This window comes from Carassius auratus, chromosome 21 (assembly GCF_003368295.1).
Source record: "Carassius auratus strain Wakin chromosome 21, ASM336829v1, whole genome shotgun sequence".
Taxonomy (NCBI): Eukaryota; Metazoa; Chordata; class Actinopteri; order Cypriniformes; family Cyprinidae; genus Carassius; species Carassius auratus.
In genome coordinates this window covers 5935398-5954933 of record NC_039263.1, presented here as the reverse complement: position 1 = coordinate 5954933, position 19536 = coordinate 5935398, and the positions used below count along the sequence as shown (strand labels likewise).

Genomic DNA, 19536 nt, shown 5'->3' with positions numbered 1-19536 from the left:
AAACAGACCTACTATGAATTTCAAGCTGTTAAGTGATGGTGGCTTATTCACATTCCACAATTCACAGTGATTTTAACTTGAGTGTTCTTAAAAATCATGTTTAATAACCAAATTGAATGACTACACTATAATGACCACCCACTAATAATGACCAGAAATTTTAGAAAATCGCATCGTCTGTATACACCTTTAACTTTATACAGTTATACAGTCGTGTTGTAATTCCTAATTGTGTTCATGTTAGCAATAAACATGCTTCTAAGCAAGCAGTTATTAATGAGATTTGGTCCTTAAAAATATAATTTTAATTTTATAATTCCACAATAAAGAACATGCTGATTTTTAATCTCTTTATTTATTTTTTATTCTGAGGAGAAAAATAACTGGAAAGAAATTAAGTCTGCTAAAAACGCCTTGCCAGATCTGGCAACAGTTACCAATGGGCGACTGAGTTTAGTGAAAGGTCAATTATATTATGATGGAAATTAGTTGAACTGATTCCTATGGCACACATGAATTGCAGATGCAAGTGATTTTGACTGAAGAAAGTCTTACCTGTGCAGATACCAGGCTGTCAAATGATCTTTTATTAAATGTGTTAAAAAAAAAAGCATCATCAGGCATGTGCGTTTTCATCTTCTCCCACATTTTCAATTCTCAGGCTTATATATCGTCAACCTCAATCAACATATGCAATGAATAAATAAATATTTTATTGGCTAACACATTTGATTTCAATTACAACCATCACACCAACTCTTAGTAAGCACTGGCACATCATTTAGAATTACAAAGAGATTTTGCACTAAGCCACTGGCCTGGAGGGTTTTAATTAAAACTATAAATACTCCTACATGATACACTAATAATTCAACATAGCTCTATGAATGATTTCCCCATTGTAAACCTTTTAAGATTTCACATGGCTCTTCTCTAGACTAATATGATGTTTCAGGCATGAATCAATTGGTTTTTAATTGGCATACGGTGCAAGGCGCATCTCAAGACTTATTATTTATACATCAAAAAACACATGGATGATTACTGGAATACTTTGGTCTAATGTCTGGTACTAGAACAGACCCAAAAGACTCATGATGAAATAATAAAAAGATTTTATGTTAAGAAGTCGCTTACTGTTACTGTACGTTCACTGTTCAAGGGAAAATTTTACAGCTAGACGTTAAACTTAACAAAGGTAAAAAAATAAATAAAAAAACCTTTGGGTATCTTAATCATTAGTTTAACAAAAAGTGTCCTACTTTACCTAAATCCACCCTGTATGTCACTCATTAAATTCTATATGTTTTGAGTGCAAACAATGAGCAGCATTTTTGAGCATGCATGTGCATGAATACTAGCACATTAACATGATTAAAGAATTAGCTGTTGTTCAGTTGTAATAAAAAAAGCATAGTATACATCGGTTAAGCAGCGAGTTACAGTACATCATTATACGAGAAAATAACCTCTGTTTAGGACAAAAACACGGATAAGCTCGGAAGGAATTTTGTTGCTTGTCGTCGTGCCTGGTTCAGTTATGGTGAACATGGAAATTTGCGTATAGAGCTCATCTTGAAAGCAGCTTGCAAATGAAAGCTCATTTTCAACCCACGAGAGTACTGTTCAGTGTTCATGCCGCAAAACCTAAATCTTACATTAAATCAGTTCAGAGCACCATTGTAGTCAATGATTTACACAGATCACCCACCATAATGTTAAATCTCAAGAAGTGAATTTCCAAATAGTTCACTGTGCTTGACTAAATATCTCATCACAGATGTGCTGCCGTTGTACGACGGCCGGAAAATGGATCTGAAATGAAATGGATCACACTGAAGACTTTTATGACAGAATTTATATTTCTGACTGCACCATAACACTTTGCATTTCCTGTTCTGCGCCTGTCCTGTTCTGAGGTGCTGATGGGAGAGAGAGCATGTGGAAAATGTAACGGCACCATCGGATTCTTTAATCAGGGCTGGGAAGCGAGGAGCTAACTGTCTCTGAGGGGCGTAGACCGTCCATGATGTGAACTTTATACAGTACATACACATGATCAGAGATGGCAGAAACGGACCATAACCAAACCGTTAGTTTCTATAAATGTAATGTTTTTGCTATATCTTAATTGGATACTCTGGATTAGAATCTGAAAATGGAAAAGGGGCTTATTAGCATGCATATTACTAGCATATTGGTTGTTTATTAGTACTAGTACATTAGTATTAATGCATTTTCTGCATGATCATATTTTAGATTATAAAACCTAAACTTACAACTAGCAAATCAGGAGTTTATTGAGGCAAAAGTCATAGTTAATCTCGATAATTGGTCCTTAAACCAAAGTGTGACCTCATATATATGATGTATTGCTATTTTATGAATAATAGCAAGTTCAGGTATTGGGTATGATTAGGGATGTAGAATATGGTCATGCAGAATATGTGCTTTATTATGAGTAATAATAATCAGCCAATATGTCAATAATAGGTATGCTAATAAACAACTATTTATCAGTGAGAACTGGTCCCTGTACTTAAGTGCTACCAAAAAGAAACTTGAGTCTGTTTATGAGTATTTTAAAATGTTATATAATCCAATTATAAGTAACATACTTAGTTTTGTGAGTCCGATTACATAATCCAGAATACATGTACTCGGTTACTTCCCAGTGCTTGTGCTAAGTAATTAAAGACCAGAGTCATTTGATACAACAACCACACTGAATAAAGAGGAAATGTGAAATTTACTTCAAATTAAATATTCGTTTATTATTTACTCACTATCATTTGTTTCAAACTGTCTTTCTTCTGTGGAACACAAAAGGAAACGTTTTGAAGAATGTTCATGCTGTTCCTTTTCCTTAAAAATATATCCAAATAGTCCACATGCTTTCTGTGCATATTAAAAACAGATCATATGAGTTAATAATGACAGAAGTTTCATTTTTAAGTGAAAATTCCATTGAATGTTTTTTTTATACAGAAATAAACTTGCTTATAATCACAAAGCCGGATTGGCTAATGAGTTATTTCAGTCAGTAACAAGGAAGATTTGATGTAGCCTAACACATCTCTGGCTGCATATCCGCTTTGGTTTATGAGCTGTGTTCTACCAATCATCTGATCTCATCTCCAGCTGAAGCACGCTCATCCATTACGTTGAAAAATAGATGAATGTTGCTTCCTTATCTGTGTAATCCTGACAGTAGCACAGCCCCTCCCTGTGAGATGAAGGCAGAGACGACTCACTCTAAAGGGAGATCTATGGCAGATTGCTTTGCTCTCTCCAGTTAAATGCTGTCCTCAGAAATCCTGCCTGCCTGGGAAAACAGTCAACAGCAACATCACAAGAGTCTTGATAAGGCTGTGTGGGGTCTCTTGATTTTGCCATACTTTGGAGATTTATTTCTATTTCTTAGCAATGCTAAGGGTTGAACATGTTGTTAATGTATGAGAGACAATGTGTAGTATTAAAATATATTTATTAAATATTTAAGCTTTTGGTAGCATTAACTATATTAATAAATTAAGAGAATTTGTTGGATTTTCTAGGTATGGAATTGAGTAAGATGTTAAAGGGATACTCCACCCCAAAATTAAATTAATTTACCCCCATGTCGTTCCAAACCCGTAAAAGCTTTGTTCGTCTTCGGAACACAATTTAAGATATTTTGGATGAAAACAGGGAGGCTTGTGACTGTTCCATATACTGCCAAGTAAATTACACTGTCAAGGTCCAAAAAAGATTGAAAAGTATCATCAGAATATTCCATCTGCTATCAGTGGTTCAACTGTAATGTTATGAAGCGACGGCAATACTTTTTGTACGTGAAGAAAACAAAAATAATGACTTTATTCAACAATTTGTCTTCTCTGTATCTCTGCATTACCGTAGTGCCATTTTGGAGAATTTCCACTGAAGCCAAGCAGCTTATATGCTATTCTGTGTCAGCTGCGACAAAAGTATGTTATGATATGTTTTCTAAGTGTATTAATGCTTTGATTTAAATGAAAACAGAGCATCTATGCAGCGCGGCTGAAACAGAAGAGTGTACGCTGCCTGTGTTCAGTGTATTTTCTCCAAAATGGTGCCACGGTGTTAACACATAACTATAAATGTTACATTTAAAAGACATTATATGAATAAAATACTGAGTAATCCAACTAACATTTTGTGGAATTATTTTTATATGTACTTATTTTCCAGAGAAATTTTAACTGTATTATTATATTATATTATATTATATTATATTATATTATATTATATTATATTATATTATATTATATTATACAAACCTGATTCGAAAAAAGTTGGGACACTGTACAAATTGTGAATAAAACAGAATGCAATGATGTGGAAGTTTCAAATTTCAATATTTTATTCAGAATTTAACATAGATGAAATATCAAATGTTTAAACTGAGAAAATTTATAATTTTAAGGCAAAAATAAGTTGATTTTAAATTTCATGGCATCGACACATGTAGATGTGTACCATGTTTAGCACTGTGTGGCATCTCCTCTTCTTTTTATAACAGTCTGCAAACGTCTGGGGACTGAGGAGACAAGTCCAGAATGGGTTTCTATCCTTGAACCTTACACACAGAGATTGTTTCAGATTCTCTGAATCTTTAAATGATATTATGCACTGTAGATGATGATAACTTCAAGCTTTTTGCAATTTTTCTCTGAGAAACCCCTTTCTGATATTGCTCCACTATTTTTCACCACAGCATTGGGAGAATTGGTGATCCTCTGCCCATCTTGACTTCTGAGAGACACTGCCACTCTGAGAGGATCTTTTTATACCCAATCTTGTTGCCAAATTACCTAATAAGTTGCAAATTGGTCCTCCGCTGTTCCTTATATGTACATTTAATTTTTCCGGCCTCTCATTGCTACCTGTCCAAACTTTTTTTGAATGTATAGCTCTCATGAAATCCAAAATGAGGCAGTGTTTGGCATGACATTTCAAAATGTCTCACTTTCAACATTTGATATGTTATCTTAATTCTATTCTGAATAAAATATATGTTTATGAGATTTGTAAATTATTCCATTCCTTTTTTACTCACATTTGTACAGTGTCCCAACTTTTTTGGAATCGGGTTTGTTTTATATTATATAAAAAAAAATACATTATATAAGCTTCTAAACTTGCATCTTAAGGTAATGCGTAACTAATTGATGTTCTAAAATTGATTTATGATTCATGTGAATTTATTTAAAATATTTTATGCTGTCTGTGAGATAGGGTTGATAAAATAATTATTTGTATGAATGTCCCAATATGTTCTATGAAAGTCATTCAGAAACACCCAGAAGCTAGACATACAACATAACTATAAAAAAAAGAAAAAAAGAAAAAAGAAATAAAAAAAAGAAATATTGAAGTATGGATGTTTATTTGTGCAGAAAGTTCCTAAAGCCTTCAAAATATGTCTGGACTCCAAATCTTTCCCTTCAAATGTTTTAATTTTAATAATATGCTGTGACTTTGCAGAAGATATTTAGCACATGCAGTAAATCATTCAGTCGATATCTCAATACCACAGGCAAAACAGTTTGTTTCTATAGAACTTTATTTTATGTACTCGTACATTTTTAAATCCTCTATGCTTGTATCTAAAGACATCGCAGCTGATGCTCTCCTTTATACATAACAATATACAGTACATTTGTGGCAAACATTAGCAGACACAACCCACACTTTGTGCTTTACCTTTTTTCCCTGTATTTTTGGTATGTTTTAACATCACGAACAAACAAACATTTGCAATATTTCATACACTGGCATGCGCACAATCATCTGGACCTTTTTGAAGTCAAAACAACACCAAACAGCAATCCTTTTTTTGTGGTGTGTTCTGCAACTTTTAAAATTAGCATTTTAATGCATTCGTTTATTGGTTTTATTCTCACACATACGGTTTTGTCAGTCTTATGCAATATTTTTTCTTCTTTTTTTTTGTGGGTTAAAAAGAAAACATAAAAAGGGCTCAAACAATAGGGGGTGTAGCTGTTGATACGCCAGGCAACATCTTGCCTGGCGGGAGAGCGGGCCACGAGTATGTGAACATCTGAAAGAAGCAGAAACAGACGCAGTGTCTCACAAAATATGTGCCATTTCTTCTTGCTGGCCTATTTCAAAAAGTTGCTCGGTATCATCAGATTTTCCTTCTTTTCTAACTCAGCAACCTGCTTTCAGCTTAATTTGACTTGTATGTTAACAGTATACTAGTGCAGTTACTGTACATTTCCTGTTCCTGAAGTTTCATGAACAAAGCAAACCAATGAGCTGAAAGCCAACAGAACCTGCGTTTTGATGCACATTGTTGATTGCACATAGTGACATTCATATCTATAACATTCAAAATTCTAAACATCTCGTTCATTCCTCCGTGTGCTTGTGAAAATACAGAGTAAACTTCAAAACACACCATTTTGATTCATTAAATAACTGATTTTACATGCATTGATGAAAATTGTACTATTTTATGAGGTGGCGAATTCGTATGAATTTGTACGATGTTAGACATATGACAAAAAAACAAAAAAAACAAAGAAACAATAAGATCCACCTCTATCCTTACCCGTAAACGTAACCATCACTGGGTTATAAGCAGGTATAGAAGGTAATAGAAGGTATATTATTCTAAAAAAGTAATTAATTACTAGTTACTAATTACATCTTCAACAATTAGATTACTATAAAAATTACGCTCTCCAAAAATTATTTAATTACTTATTACTAATTATTTTCTAAATCCTATATCAACCTTGAACAAGTTACAAGGAAAGACATGAAATGTGACTACATAAATATTCTGGTCACACTTTAGTTTAGGGTCCAATTCTCACTATTAACTAATTATTAACTATGACTTTTGCCTCAATGTACTCCTAATTATAGACTTTAATTATTTAATTATTAGACTTTAAGTTTTGATGTTACAGGTAAATCCACTATTGTATTGTGCAGTTTATGAATGTTCTACAATCTATACACAGTTTTAAGTTCAATTACATAAGTAACTGTAATTAAATGACAGAAAAAAAATAAAGAGTAATCCCTTACTTTACTTTTTCAAGGGAAAAGTAATTCAATTACAGGTGTTACTGAGATTACCCAACACTGGTAAGCAGACTGTACAATAAATGTACAAATGATACTGGACGAATTCATATGAATTAGCCACCAATTCGCCAAAATGTAAAATAGTTATGAATTATGTTGAGATTCTGTTGGGTACAATGATAAATGATCCTTCATCGTGTTTGAATTTAAGAGTATTTACAGTGTAGTTTTAATGGATATTCTCATATTCTTAACTTTTACAATATATGGTATATATATATATATATATATATATATATATATATATATATATATAGATATATATAAATTACAAATAATAAAACCATAAACAATTGTTTTACGTTTCTGCTTGTTGCATTGCCAGTAATACATTTTCTGTGCACTTGGTTTTTAAAGGAACATTTACCTTTATGAAGATACAGTATATGTATATGATACATGTATAAGAAATAGCAACACGTTTTTCATTTATATCTAAGGCCTTTATCAGAATAGTATAAAATAAAAGTGTGGTTATCTGAACTCTTCGGTAGGTTTTCAAACTAAATATGTGCAGCGCTATGAGTTTATAAATAATAAATAAACATGTCAAACACAATAGCATAACACTGATCTCAAGCTGCAGCTTGCTGCGGACTTTAATAAATGGCAAGACATGAGCTTTTCCTTTGAAATAGAAAGGGGAATCAGACTATCCCATCCGATCGGAGAAAGACAGGATAACTTAAGAAAAAGAATATTGAAAAATGTGCCAATGTGAAACTGCTGAGAGCCATACCTTTGAGAGATGTGAGATGAAACCTGTGTTATGGGCACTGAATTTCAAATGAACATTAGCTGCTAACTCGGAGTCCTGTTTCACATCACATGCATTTCCTCTAATAATGGCCATAAATTATATAAAGGTAATCAAGAGTGTGCAACAGAGTGATGCAGATGTGATGTCAGAGCCCAGAAGACTAATTTCGCCACTGGTTTCTTCAAGACTTTCTTATGGGGTTTCATATATTTCTTTCTTTCTTTTCCTTCAATTTATGAGTAAAATAAAGCCTGTGGTAAACATAACTTTACTTATGACATTTTGTTACTTTGACATTTTGTAAACTGCACACTGAATTTTATTTTTTGAAGCAGATATGTTTTTCCTTCCAGGTTCTGATGTCACATCTGCACCACTCCATTAAGAACTTTACAAACCTAATCATCGGGAAATCTGATTTACTTGAGGAGGGAGACCATATTTATATCTCTAAACCCCAAACTGTAATAAATAACAGTATGAATTCAGTCAGATTTACTGAATAGAAGCTACAATTTTTGTGCCTGTTATTATGTGACAGAAAAGAAAGAAGAACAGGCGAGTAGATAATTCCATATTTGATAATTTGGTATATAAAAGTATATATTACAAAAGCTTGTGATGGTAAATATAGTTAAAGAGAATTTATACTTTCTTTTTTGGCCAATGTGTATGATGTTACATTTTAGATTTGTGAGGATTTTGTAGTGCTTTTGCATGGGGTGAGAAAGAGGCCTGGGATCTCATGACAAGTCATTTGTCTGCCTACATTAAAAGTGCAAATGCTACACGCAGCACAATAACAGTCAATCAGAACATACAGTACTGATGTTTAACATAAACCACTGCCAGTGTGAATGCGTCTTTAAATGGAAGTTTGTTAAGATTTTACTGAGTAATTGTGTTATTATCAAAATGCCATTAATTCCATTGCTGAATTTTTATCTAATCAAATGATAATGTATTGATCTCTCTTTCTGGCTACTATAAAAGTGGCTTTTACCACCAAAGCCCTTGCTATATATCCCCAAAATAGTGTACGTATAGATGTAGGTCTAAATAAAATAAAGATGAAAGGGCCATAGAGGTGTGGATGTGTGGTGCCTGCACAGCACAGCTTGAATGCCACCTGAATCTCCAGGTACTTCCTGGTATAAAGCAGCGGTGAGTTTGTGTGACGTACAACAGCTCAACTCTAATTCCACAATTGGGTCTTTTCCCATTGACTTACTGCATCTGGTACATCATTATATAATTCATATATATATATAATTCATATGGACTCCAAACACTTTTATTATGATTTTGTGACGGTCGTGAGTGATCTAAGAGTAATCTCTTATAGATTTCAAGTGCAATTTATATAAAATACGTTTGAATGTTATTTACAAGTGAAATGCAATGTTTTTATTTTACAATATGGAAAGTTTTTTTTTTTTTTTTTTTTTTTTTTGGGCGGAGTAGGAAACCTGTGCAATAATTAATGACTTTACTCTATCCTTTTATGCACACAGATAGTAAATAATCTATTCTATTATAGATGCTATTCTCTCTGCCCTTTCAGTTTTATATCTGTGGTAACTAGGCTTCATGATTGGGGAATGGGAGGCTGGAGGCTACATTTTGATTAGCCCTCAATGAATTTTAATTTATATTCCAATTCAAAGGGCTACTTTGAGAAACGACGGTTGGCAAGACCATGCCCGTCATTTACCCCTCAAACCTTTCTGAATTGAATACATCACAAGTGTGCATCTGGAGTCTTTCACACCTCACATAGTGTAGAAATGTAATGTTTGAATTATTTTGATTATATATATATATTAACAGTAGATGCATCAGTAAACAGAATGAACTACAAATCAAAAGGTCCACATCTTACACATAAAATCTGTGAAGATGTGATGTAATGTATATGTGCCTCTCTTTTGTAATCAGTTGTGTAACATTAAGGTAAAATCAGTTTAAGGCTGTTTATCATAATAAGATAAGGTATAAAATATAGGAAAGTAGTGAAAAGATGATGAAGAGGCAAATTTTTCACTTCCATAGTTAAAAACGTCCATAGTTTTGCAACTTAATAGTTTGAAAATAAATATGTGGCATTATTATTATTATTATTATTTTAGTTTTTATTTAAATATTGTAAGCTATTAATCCATTCTCCTTACACTGAGGTCTGTCAAGCATAGTTTTCAGTTTTCATAAATTCAGTAGCAGCAAATGATGGTGCTTATATTGGATTCGAAAATCCTTGCAAATCATTGCAAAATGTTAAAAGTTAAATAAAAAAAAATATATCTAAGCCTTATTGGTGTGTTTATTAAGGATCATGCTAATTATTAACCATTACGTACACCAATATTTTTCCACTAAATTATAATCAGTTATGCATGGGTCTCGTTCAATTTAATTGTCCTTACAGAACATACAACCAGAAGTCTTCCGTTTCCCTCATTTGCTCACTATTATAAGCGATGGAAAGAACAGTAAAATATGTTCAGCAAAACGATTGCACAACCCTAAACTATGTTCATGTTAATCAATGTGTGATTGCTTCCAGGATATAACCTCAACCCTTTCCTCTTATTGTCCTGATTTTCTGAACTTTCCGTATTTAACCTTTGACCTCAGGAGTAAGTCATCATCCACTCCCGTTTGGAATATCATGTTTAAATCAATGTTTCAGGCAGCAGTTTCAAAGCCTTTATGTGATGCTATTGAGTTTCCACCCACAACCCTTTTTTGCCATGACTATATGCGGAGGGGTTTTTGATTGCAGCTTGGCTGAGGTGTGAAAATGGAACGTGGAGGATCCGAAAAAGGGAAAACAGGGTTGGCTCCATGGTCTTCTGTGCTTCTTAGGGTGTTGAAATGGAAACCCACTCTCACATCCGCCAAAGCAGTGGCTATTCTTAGAAAGGGCACAGTTGGGACCACATGCATTATTTATGAGGTGGATACACATTCATCTTTCAACCTCTGGGCCACCTCAACTCAATAGCTGTGGCACTAACATACCGAAGTCAAAAATTCAGTTGTAACAAACACAATTACACACAAAGTGTAAATCAGCAAGGGAGACCGAAACCAAAGAAACAAGTAGTTGTGCGTCTTTCGAAAACACTTGCGTCTCTCTGGAACTCTACAAAAATTTAGGTGTTTACAAGTAAACAATTAGTGTTCGAGCGGATGGAGTGGTCACTCGGGTTATCAAGCGACACTGACAACAAGTCAGAGGCAGTAGTAGTGTGTTGTGTACTAGCAATAGTAGTTGTAGTATTAGTAGTGAACACGTACGCTATTGTAGCTTGCGCTTTTAGATTACCGCCATCCCTCAAAGACGGTATTTGCGCAGGAGGTCGGCTTGCCACATGTACTTGCGCTCGGGAAAGCGCTCGGGAATCTTGATCTTGCGGAAGTCCTGGATGCACTTTTCCAGCTCCTCTTCCACAGTCAACTTTTCTTTTGCTGGCCGCTTCTTGCAGGTGCTGGTGTCCCGGGAACTTGCGGTAAGCGTCCGGAGAAGGTCACTCTTGCGACGCTGCTCGGACTGCTGTTGCTGCAGGAGATGCTGAACAGGGCCTTTCTTGGGAGGCCTGTCCAACGTTTGCACGTGCGTCTGTCTGCTGACTGGGCCACGGATGACGGTACCTTGTGGGGAGCTGGCCTCGGAGTGGCTCTCTGAGCTGGAGGTGGAGAGTTCATTAAAGGAGGTTCCACTCTCACCTTCGCCTTCACCTTTGTGACCCTTGCAGCAGCAGTCGCAAGGTGGAGATGACCAGCGAGATGGGCCACCTAGAAAAGAGAAGAGAAGAGTTCATTAAAGGCCTGACATGGACTATGTGTATAGAATACTAGTGTACTGCTTATTGTAAAATATGCCATTTATAACACACCGTAGCATTCAGTCCAACATAATTTTCATTGTCTATGATTTTATTTAATAAATATACTGGATGCTGCTTTATTAGCCGCATTTCCACTGTTGGACCAAATTCTAGTGCGTGCCAAGGCCAGTCGTGTTTCCACTATCTCTTACGGGGCTTGATCTGGCCTCCTCAGGATCAATAGCAAGGGGTTTTGGGCTGAGGTGGCTACTGAGAACTTCTCGCTATCCCTAGAGCCTAACCCTGCGTCTACCCCTAAGCACATGGAACCTTCTAATTAGTAAAAGTCCAGGAAAAGAACAATAATTTAGAACGTGATAGCAATATGGGCTGCATGGATAAGAACAAAGCATCCATTTCAATTAGGCCACATTTATATTACATGGTTCAAGTGACCCAATTACAATATATTTCCTCCTATTTGCCAGAGACTGGATCACACAAACATGGAAACAGGAAAAAAGCAAATGGATGCATTATTCTCAGTTTGGTTTCCTGCCTCATTCATATGTGGAAATAAATCTGAAAATGAGTGTATTTGAATCTGCCATGTTAGTGGACAGACTGGATATTCCTGTCAATGTCAGTAGTACTCCTTTAAAAAAGCGATGTTAGTGAATGATGTCAACTCAGTTGGATATCAACTGTGATCACATGGCACAATGGAGGACGAGGACCTCTCATCAAGACCTGTAGTGAACTGTAAATGTGATTTTATAGGCCTATTAAATACCCGGTACTATATTTATTTTCACTCTTCGAACATTTCCTTTATTTTTACTTAAAATAAATGAAAAAAACAATGGTGGGCAGAACTAGTGTTGCTTGGACAACTTTTAATCCCTTTCACACAAAGTATGATTTACGGAGTCAGAGTTCAGATTAATAAAGCCTAATTTCTGCACAGTTACTTGCAGAATATTATGTTGTGAATTCAAAACAATCTTAACAACATGCTGCAAGATTTGAAAACTGATACTTTTGAACGTTAATGTCACATATGTTGCTTTATATATTGACAATGTATTTAACTTGGCAGTTTATGGGACAGTCACAAGCCTACCGGTTTTCATCCAAAATATCTTAAATTGTGTTCCAAAGACGAATGAAGCTTTTACGGGTTCGGGATGACATTTTGGGGTGGAGTATCCCTTTAACCTTTAAGCAGCACTCACCGTGACACTTCACTTTGAAACTGCTGTGAAATGTAAGGTACGTAATAACGGTGTTGCAGAAACGTCACCATGACCACATATTTCCAATGAGCCTGGGTTGCTATATTAATGTCTCACGGCCTCATCACGTGTGCAAGTAAAACCAAGTTATTCTGGAGATAGTGTTACAATGTTCCAGAAAACCTGTGATCATCTTAGCACCAGTATAATAAGGCTTACTCCACAAAAACAAACTGTATGCTTTTATGCCAGCCACAAAGCACCACAATCAGGAGTGTGAGACAGACAACATTCAGCACTATTCACCTAACAGAGTGAAGCCAATTACACAGGCTGTGTTTTCTAAGGCCTGTCACTGATGAACTATGTCTGTTATTCTCCACCACACTGATCCACGCTATTTCACAACACTGATCCATGTCAGATTTTTAATTATGCAACCTCAATCCATTTGCATTTAATTATGCAAATGCAAGTCATAATATCACTATATATACTTAAATATCTTTTATTTGAAATTATACGAAACATATTTGTATAATCAGTTATTAGATGTCATTAACAGTTCAGTAAATATATTGTGCCTTCAAATGTAATTCATCACAGAATCACAAAATGTCAGCTATAAATATATGTTTAACTTTTATTCATAGCCTATTAAGAATTAACAAGGTTCACAGGGTGTATAATCTTGCTGAAACTATTTGGTAGCACTAATTATCCCACACCAGCAATAGAGATCTTGTATTGCCACCACTGCAATAAAACAGTTGCAGTGTAACCTCTAGGGATCCACCTCAAGCATATGTGATGAAGTATAAATATGATTTTAAAATGAAAACACAAGAGTCCTTTATGCAATAACAAACGTGGGAGACAACGTGCCAATAAATATCCATAGTGCTTAAAACATGACCTATCTTTATTGGGACAGTAAGAGAGGCCCGACAAAGATGACAGGAAATTGCGCTTCTCATTATGTGGCAGAGACTGCTCTGGAATTAATTTGTGTCACTCAGTATAAAAAGGGACCTTTGATCGATGAGTCGAAGCTTCATAATTGGTGTTTGAAAAATGGCCCCTGACTTGGCAAAACAGCTAAATCAGCTGGTGGCCAATTTTCTTGTCTAAGCGGAATTAACAGGATGTGCCAAAGCAGTGTTGACAAATGCCACGCTTTTAAAAATGCCTCAGTGAATAATGTAGTCTGACATGGGTAAAAATTAATAAATTCATGAATGTATATAATAGTATTGAAGACGACTTGCTGAGGTTCAAACCGAGCATCAGAATGGGGAAGAAAGGGGATTTAAGTGACTTTGAACGTAGAATGGTCCAGATGGGCTGGTCTGAGTATTTCAAAAACTGCTGATCTACTGGGATTTTCACACAACCATCTCTAGGGTTTACAGGGAATGGCTTGAAAAGGGAAAATATCCAGTGAGCGGCAGTTGTGTGGACGAAAATGCTTTGTTAATGCTAGAGGTCAGAGAAAAAAGGACAGACTGGTTAGAGATGATAGAGAGGCAACATTACATTTACATTTAGTCATTTAGCAGACGCTTTTAATCAAAGCGACTTATGAATGAGGACAATGGAAGCAATCAAAAACAACAAAAGAGCAATGATATACAACAAGTGCTATAACAAGTCTCAGTTAGCTTAAACGCAGTACACGTAGCAAGGGCTTTCAAATAATATAATAAATAAAAAGAAAACAGATAGAATAGAAAAACAATAGAGCAAGCTAGTGTTAGAGGTTTTTTTTTTTTTTTTTTGCTTTTGTTAATTGTATAATAAATGAAAAGAAGACAGATCGAATACAAAAAGTTTAGAAAGCTAGTTAGATTTATTTATTTTTTTTTATAAAAAGTATAGAATTAGAATAGTGAGTGTTAAAGTTAGAGGGTCAAATAAAAATGGGAGAGATGTATTTTAAGCCGATTCTTGAAGATGGCTAAGGACTAAGCTGCTCGGATTGAGTTGGGGAGAACATTTAATTTAAAGGGGGGGGGGGGGGGGTGAAATGCTATTTCATGCATTCATGCATTTCATGAGTTTTTTACACTGTTAAAGAGTTGGATTCCCATGCTAAACATGGACAAAGTTTCAAAAATTAATTTGTACGTTTGAACTTCCGGTTTGTGACAAGTTTCGTAAAGTTTTTTTCGAGTATGGCTCTGTGTGACGTTAGATGGAGCGGAATTTCCTTATTTGGGTCCTGAGGCACTTCTGCCGGAAGAGCGCGCGCTCCCGTATAGCAGAGCAGAGAGAGCACAACAGACTTCACTGATCAGAGCGAGAACGTCGCGAAATGTCACGAAAGGAGTGTGTTTTTGGTTGCCAGGGCAAGACAACCCTGCACAGATTACCAAAAGAGAAACAGCATTAAGGGACCAGTGGATGGAGTTTATTTTTACAGAGCATCACTAGCAAACTTACACTCATTTACATCTTTCTATTCACTCTCTGAGGCAGAAGACTCCAAACTCATCCTTTCTAATCACCCTACTACTTGCCCGCTTGATCCTATTCCATCTCATCTCCTTCAAGCCATTTCTCCTGCAGTTGTACCTGCACTCACTCACATCATCAACACTTCCCTCCACACTGGTGTTTTTCCCTCAGCATTTAGACAGGCACGTATAACTCCACTACTTAAGAAACCCACCCTCATCCCATCTCTGCTGTGTTCTACCAAGTCTCTGCATTTCTCACACAGAACAACCTCCTTGACAGCAACCAATATGGCTTCAGAATCTCAGAACATCATCCTCCACATATAGGCTATATCAACAGTAGGGCACTGGTTGCACTGAACGGAACAGACCTTAAGGCTCTACTACAGACTATTTAAATTGAGCAGTGTAACCTTTTATGCTTCTTTAACTGTATGTTGATTGATAAACAAGCTGTGATGTCAAATTAGCAAAAATTGTTATGTGTGTGTAATGCTGTTACACTGTAATGTATGGTCATACCAACGCTGGTTTGTCATACAGATAGAAGCAAAACATAATTTAAAACTGTAAAGCTTTTGTAAAATAAACAATATTTGACCGAGATACAATTATTTGAAAATCTGGAATCTAAAGGGTGCAAAAAAAAACAAAAAGAAACTATGCATACTATATACTTAATGAAACCAATCCATTTAAATTAACAGTTAGGATTCATTCAGAGAAATGGATCCAACTTACCAACACTAACAGCATTTCAGAAGAGAAGAGACCTTATTATAACTGTCAGTGAGTCTAAATTTGTTTAATTACACTATAGGATAACTAAAATGACGCAAAATATTAATATAATCACCAGCTTTCAAACAAGTCTTAACAAATATATTATATATATATATATATATATATATATATATATATATATATATATATATATATATATATATATATATATATAATGCCAACTCAACTAATAATAATAAACTTTAAATAGTGAATGTTTGGCTACTTTATGAAACACGTGCTATTAGCACAGGTTATATTAAGGCTACAGTGATGAGTGACAAAAGAAATGCTCTAAATTAATCAGATAAATCATGCTTCAATGTAAACCCATGTGTGTCCTCAAGCCATTGACTGCTGAGCTGCTACATTTCTACAACAGCTAACAGGGGCAGCACCACGCACAGCTTCCCAGCCTCCATGTGACGACCGTCAAGCCCCGATCAATCAGCTGCTCCAACACACACCAGCCTGATCTGTCCTCCTAGCCATCCATCTTTACTCGCACTCTGGCCATATCAATACATCAGACAGCTGGTGAAGGTGTGTGAGCCATCGGACCCCAATTGATTCTTGTCATATACCTTGGCAACATGCTGAAGAGGGCAAGGGAAGATAAACGTTGACACAGCCATGCAAGCAAATAATCACTCTCATTGTCATTTATTTAGTTTGCCACTGTCACGTCGCTGATGCACTATTTTTTAACGAGGTAGGACACTGTACCTCACGTCAGAGTTCTTGGCAGGAGTCGCAATCTCTGAATCTCCGGCCAAAGAAGAAACTATTAGTGATACATTTGTTAAGGTGCCAATAGACCCACATAGCCAGACTGGACCACACTGCAGCTTATTCTGGCCAAGAACTGGCTGTTAGACAGAAAGAGACAGCTACAGTAAGTCAATTCCATCCTTTAGCTCAAGCACACAAATAAATTAACCATTACAAAGTAACATTTAATAAAGGAAAAAAACTCAATCAGTGTTGGGGAAAATTAATTTTTAAAAGTAATGTATTACAATATTGCATTACTCCTTAACAAGTAACTAATAGTTACTCTTTAGGGAAAGTAATGTTACATACTTTTACGTTACATATGCATTACATTTGCATTACATTTGTGTTACTTCTAGCCCAGATTCTAAAATCTGGGCTAGGCTTGCATGTTTTTCTTATATTTATAAGAATAATATATAAGGCTGAAGGAAATGTAAATTCACGTCTGTACAGTAGAGATCTCAAACAAACCTTTCAGCTGTGTTGCCATTCTGGATGGCATGAAGAACAGGACACAATTTGATTACATAACTTGCGTACTACTTGTCATGCATTATAACAGTTATTTCACTTAGGTGATCGAATGATCAAGACGGCTTTTCCACATTATTATAACTTGCATTTTATGCACATTAGGTCAGTATCTGCCATCCTCCTGAGTAATTAAATGCTTTATTTAATGAGTATTTCAGATGTTCTGTTTCTGTGTCACAGCATAAAAAGTCTCTATTGTGTGTGTGTGTGTGTGTGTGTGTGTGTGTGTGTTTGTCCACATGCTATTCCCTGTGTCTTTTAGTCCTTGCAAGCATCAATACATTCTCCATGCACAGTTTAAGCAAGACTGCCTCAACTGCTGAGCAATATGTCAGCTGTCAGCCAGGCGTGCTGTGTTCTCTGTAGTGATGGAGTCGTCTTAATTAGGCTCATCTATTTCTGGCCATGAAAACGATGACATATTTCCCATTTAAACTTTGCTTAATAGTTTTATACTTTTGAATTATTGCTCATGACTTGGATGGACAAAACGGTATTGTTCCATATTATTGTGCTCTACAGACGAAAGCAAGTCATACAGGTTTGGAACAACATGAAGGTGACTAAATGAGGACATCACTTGTTCATATTTTCCAGGTCTTATTGTACACGAGCAATCTGTAAAATGTTTGACATATTTTTTTTTTTCTGTCAAAGTGAAACAACTTCACCAAACCTCTTATTTGACACTTTTCATTGAAACACTTGGCTTCATCTTGGTATGGAATGTCCACTTTTCAAGATGGATAAAGTCAGGTATAACCAGTGTTGGGCAGTAGCGTCGCTACAAGCAGCGAAGCTACTAGTTTAACTACATTTAACTACTTCGCTGCTTTCTGAATCAAATAGCTTTTCAGTAGCGAAGCTTTTTTTTTACCAAGTAGTGCGGTAGCTTCCAAGCTACATTTTCACAAACATTTCTGAAGCTCAAACTCAAATCGGTCAAATCGCGATCAAGATCGCTGATCCTGATCGCTGATCCTGATCGCGACGGCGATACTTCATCTTGTTCGTGTTTACGGTGGATAGCAACCAACCATCTTTATGATGCATTACTGCCACCTTCTGCTCCGGATGGTACCACTCCTTGGCCAGTCACGCAATAAATTCTTTGATGAAATGATGGCATAGGATGAGGTCGGAGAACAGTTAATCCCGAGGAGTGAGTCGCCGTGGCCGTACCTCGACAAGTACATGACACTGACCGAGATAACAGAGAGAAAATATGTTTTCAGATGCTGCTTGTAAAAATTATCAGGGCCCCCCTTACGAAAGGATAATATATTTACCAATATATTTCTTAAAATATATTGTGATATATTGTAATATATTATTTTCCCTTTTTATTTCTAATATTTTATATATTTGAATACATTTAATAATATATTGATGACACATATATTGGTAGCACTTTATTTTACAGTCCTGTTCCTCATGTACATACTATGTACTTACTATAGTAATTACAGTAACTATGTAATAACTAGGTACTAACCCTGAACCTAACCCTAAACCAACCCTAACCCATGTAGTTACCTTGTGTTACCAGAACTTTCTTAGATAAATACACTGTAAGTACACTATAAGTACATGTTAGTACACGTTCTGTAAAATAAAGTGCAACCCATATATTATATAATATACTGCAAAATATACAAATGATTGCCGCTTTCAATATATTGCAATATATTGGAAAAAATAAATAGCTTCATTTGTGTAGTGAAGCTTCATTTACTGTAGAGTAACTGGTAGCTTAGCTCACTACATTTTCCAAGTAGCTTGCCCAACACTGGATATAACCCACTTTTGCATTCAATATTCAGTTTCATTAAGACATATGGACATTTCACTTTGACTTAATAAGAATGTCAAAAATAATTCATATTACCACAACCACATCAGGCAATCTTATGTTTCAGAGGAATTACTGGATATAGAAGCATCACAATCAGTGTTTGGATAAGAGTGTAATATTCAAGGATCAGCTCTTATGTTTACATCTACTGGATAACAAA

General features: G+C 35.5%; 1 protein-coding gene across 1 annotated transcript in view; it reads right to left on the bottom strand.

The window, feature by feature from the left end:
• Positions 1-7468: 7468 nt before the first annotated feature.
• kctd16b (potassium channel tetramerization domain containing 16b) overlaps positions 7469-19536 on the bottom strand; it is a 67970-nt gene continuing 55902 nt past the window's right edge. The window contains exon 2 of the mRNA XM_026195635.1: positions 7469-11701. Coding sequence (XP_026051420.1) covers positions 11241-11701 — 461 coding nt within the window. The 3' untranslated portion in view covers positions 7469-11240. The remainder of the gene's footprint in view (positions 11702-19536) is intronic.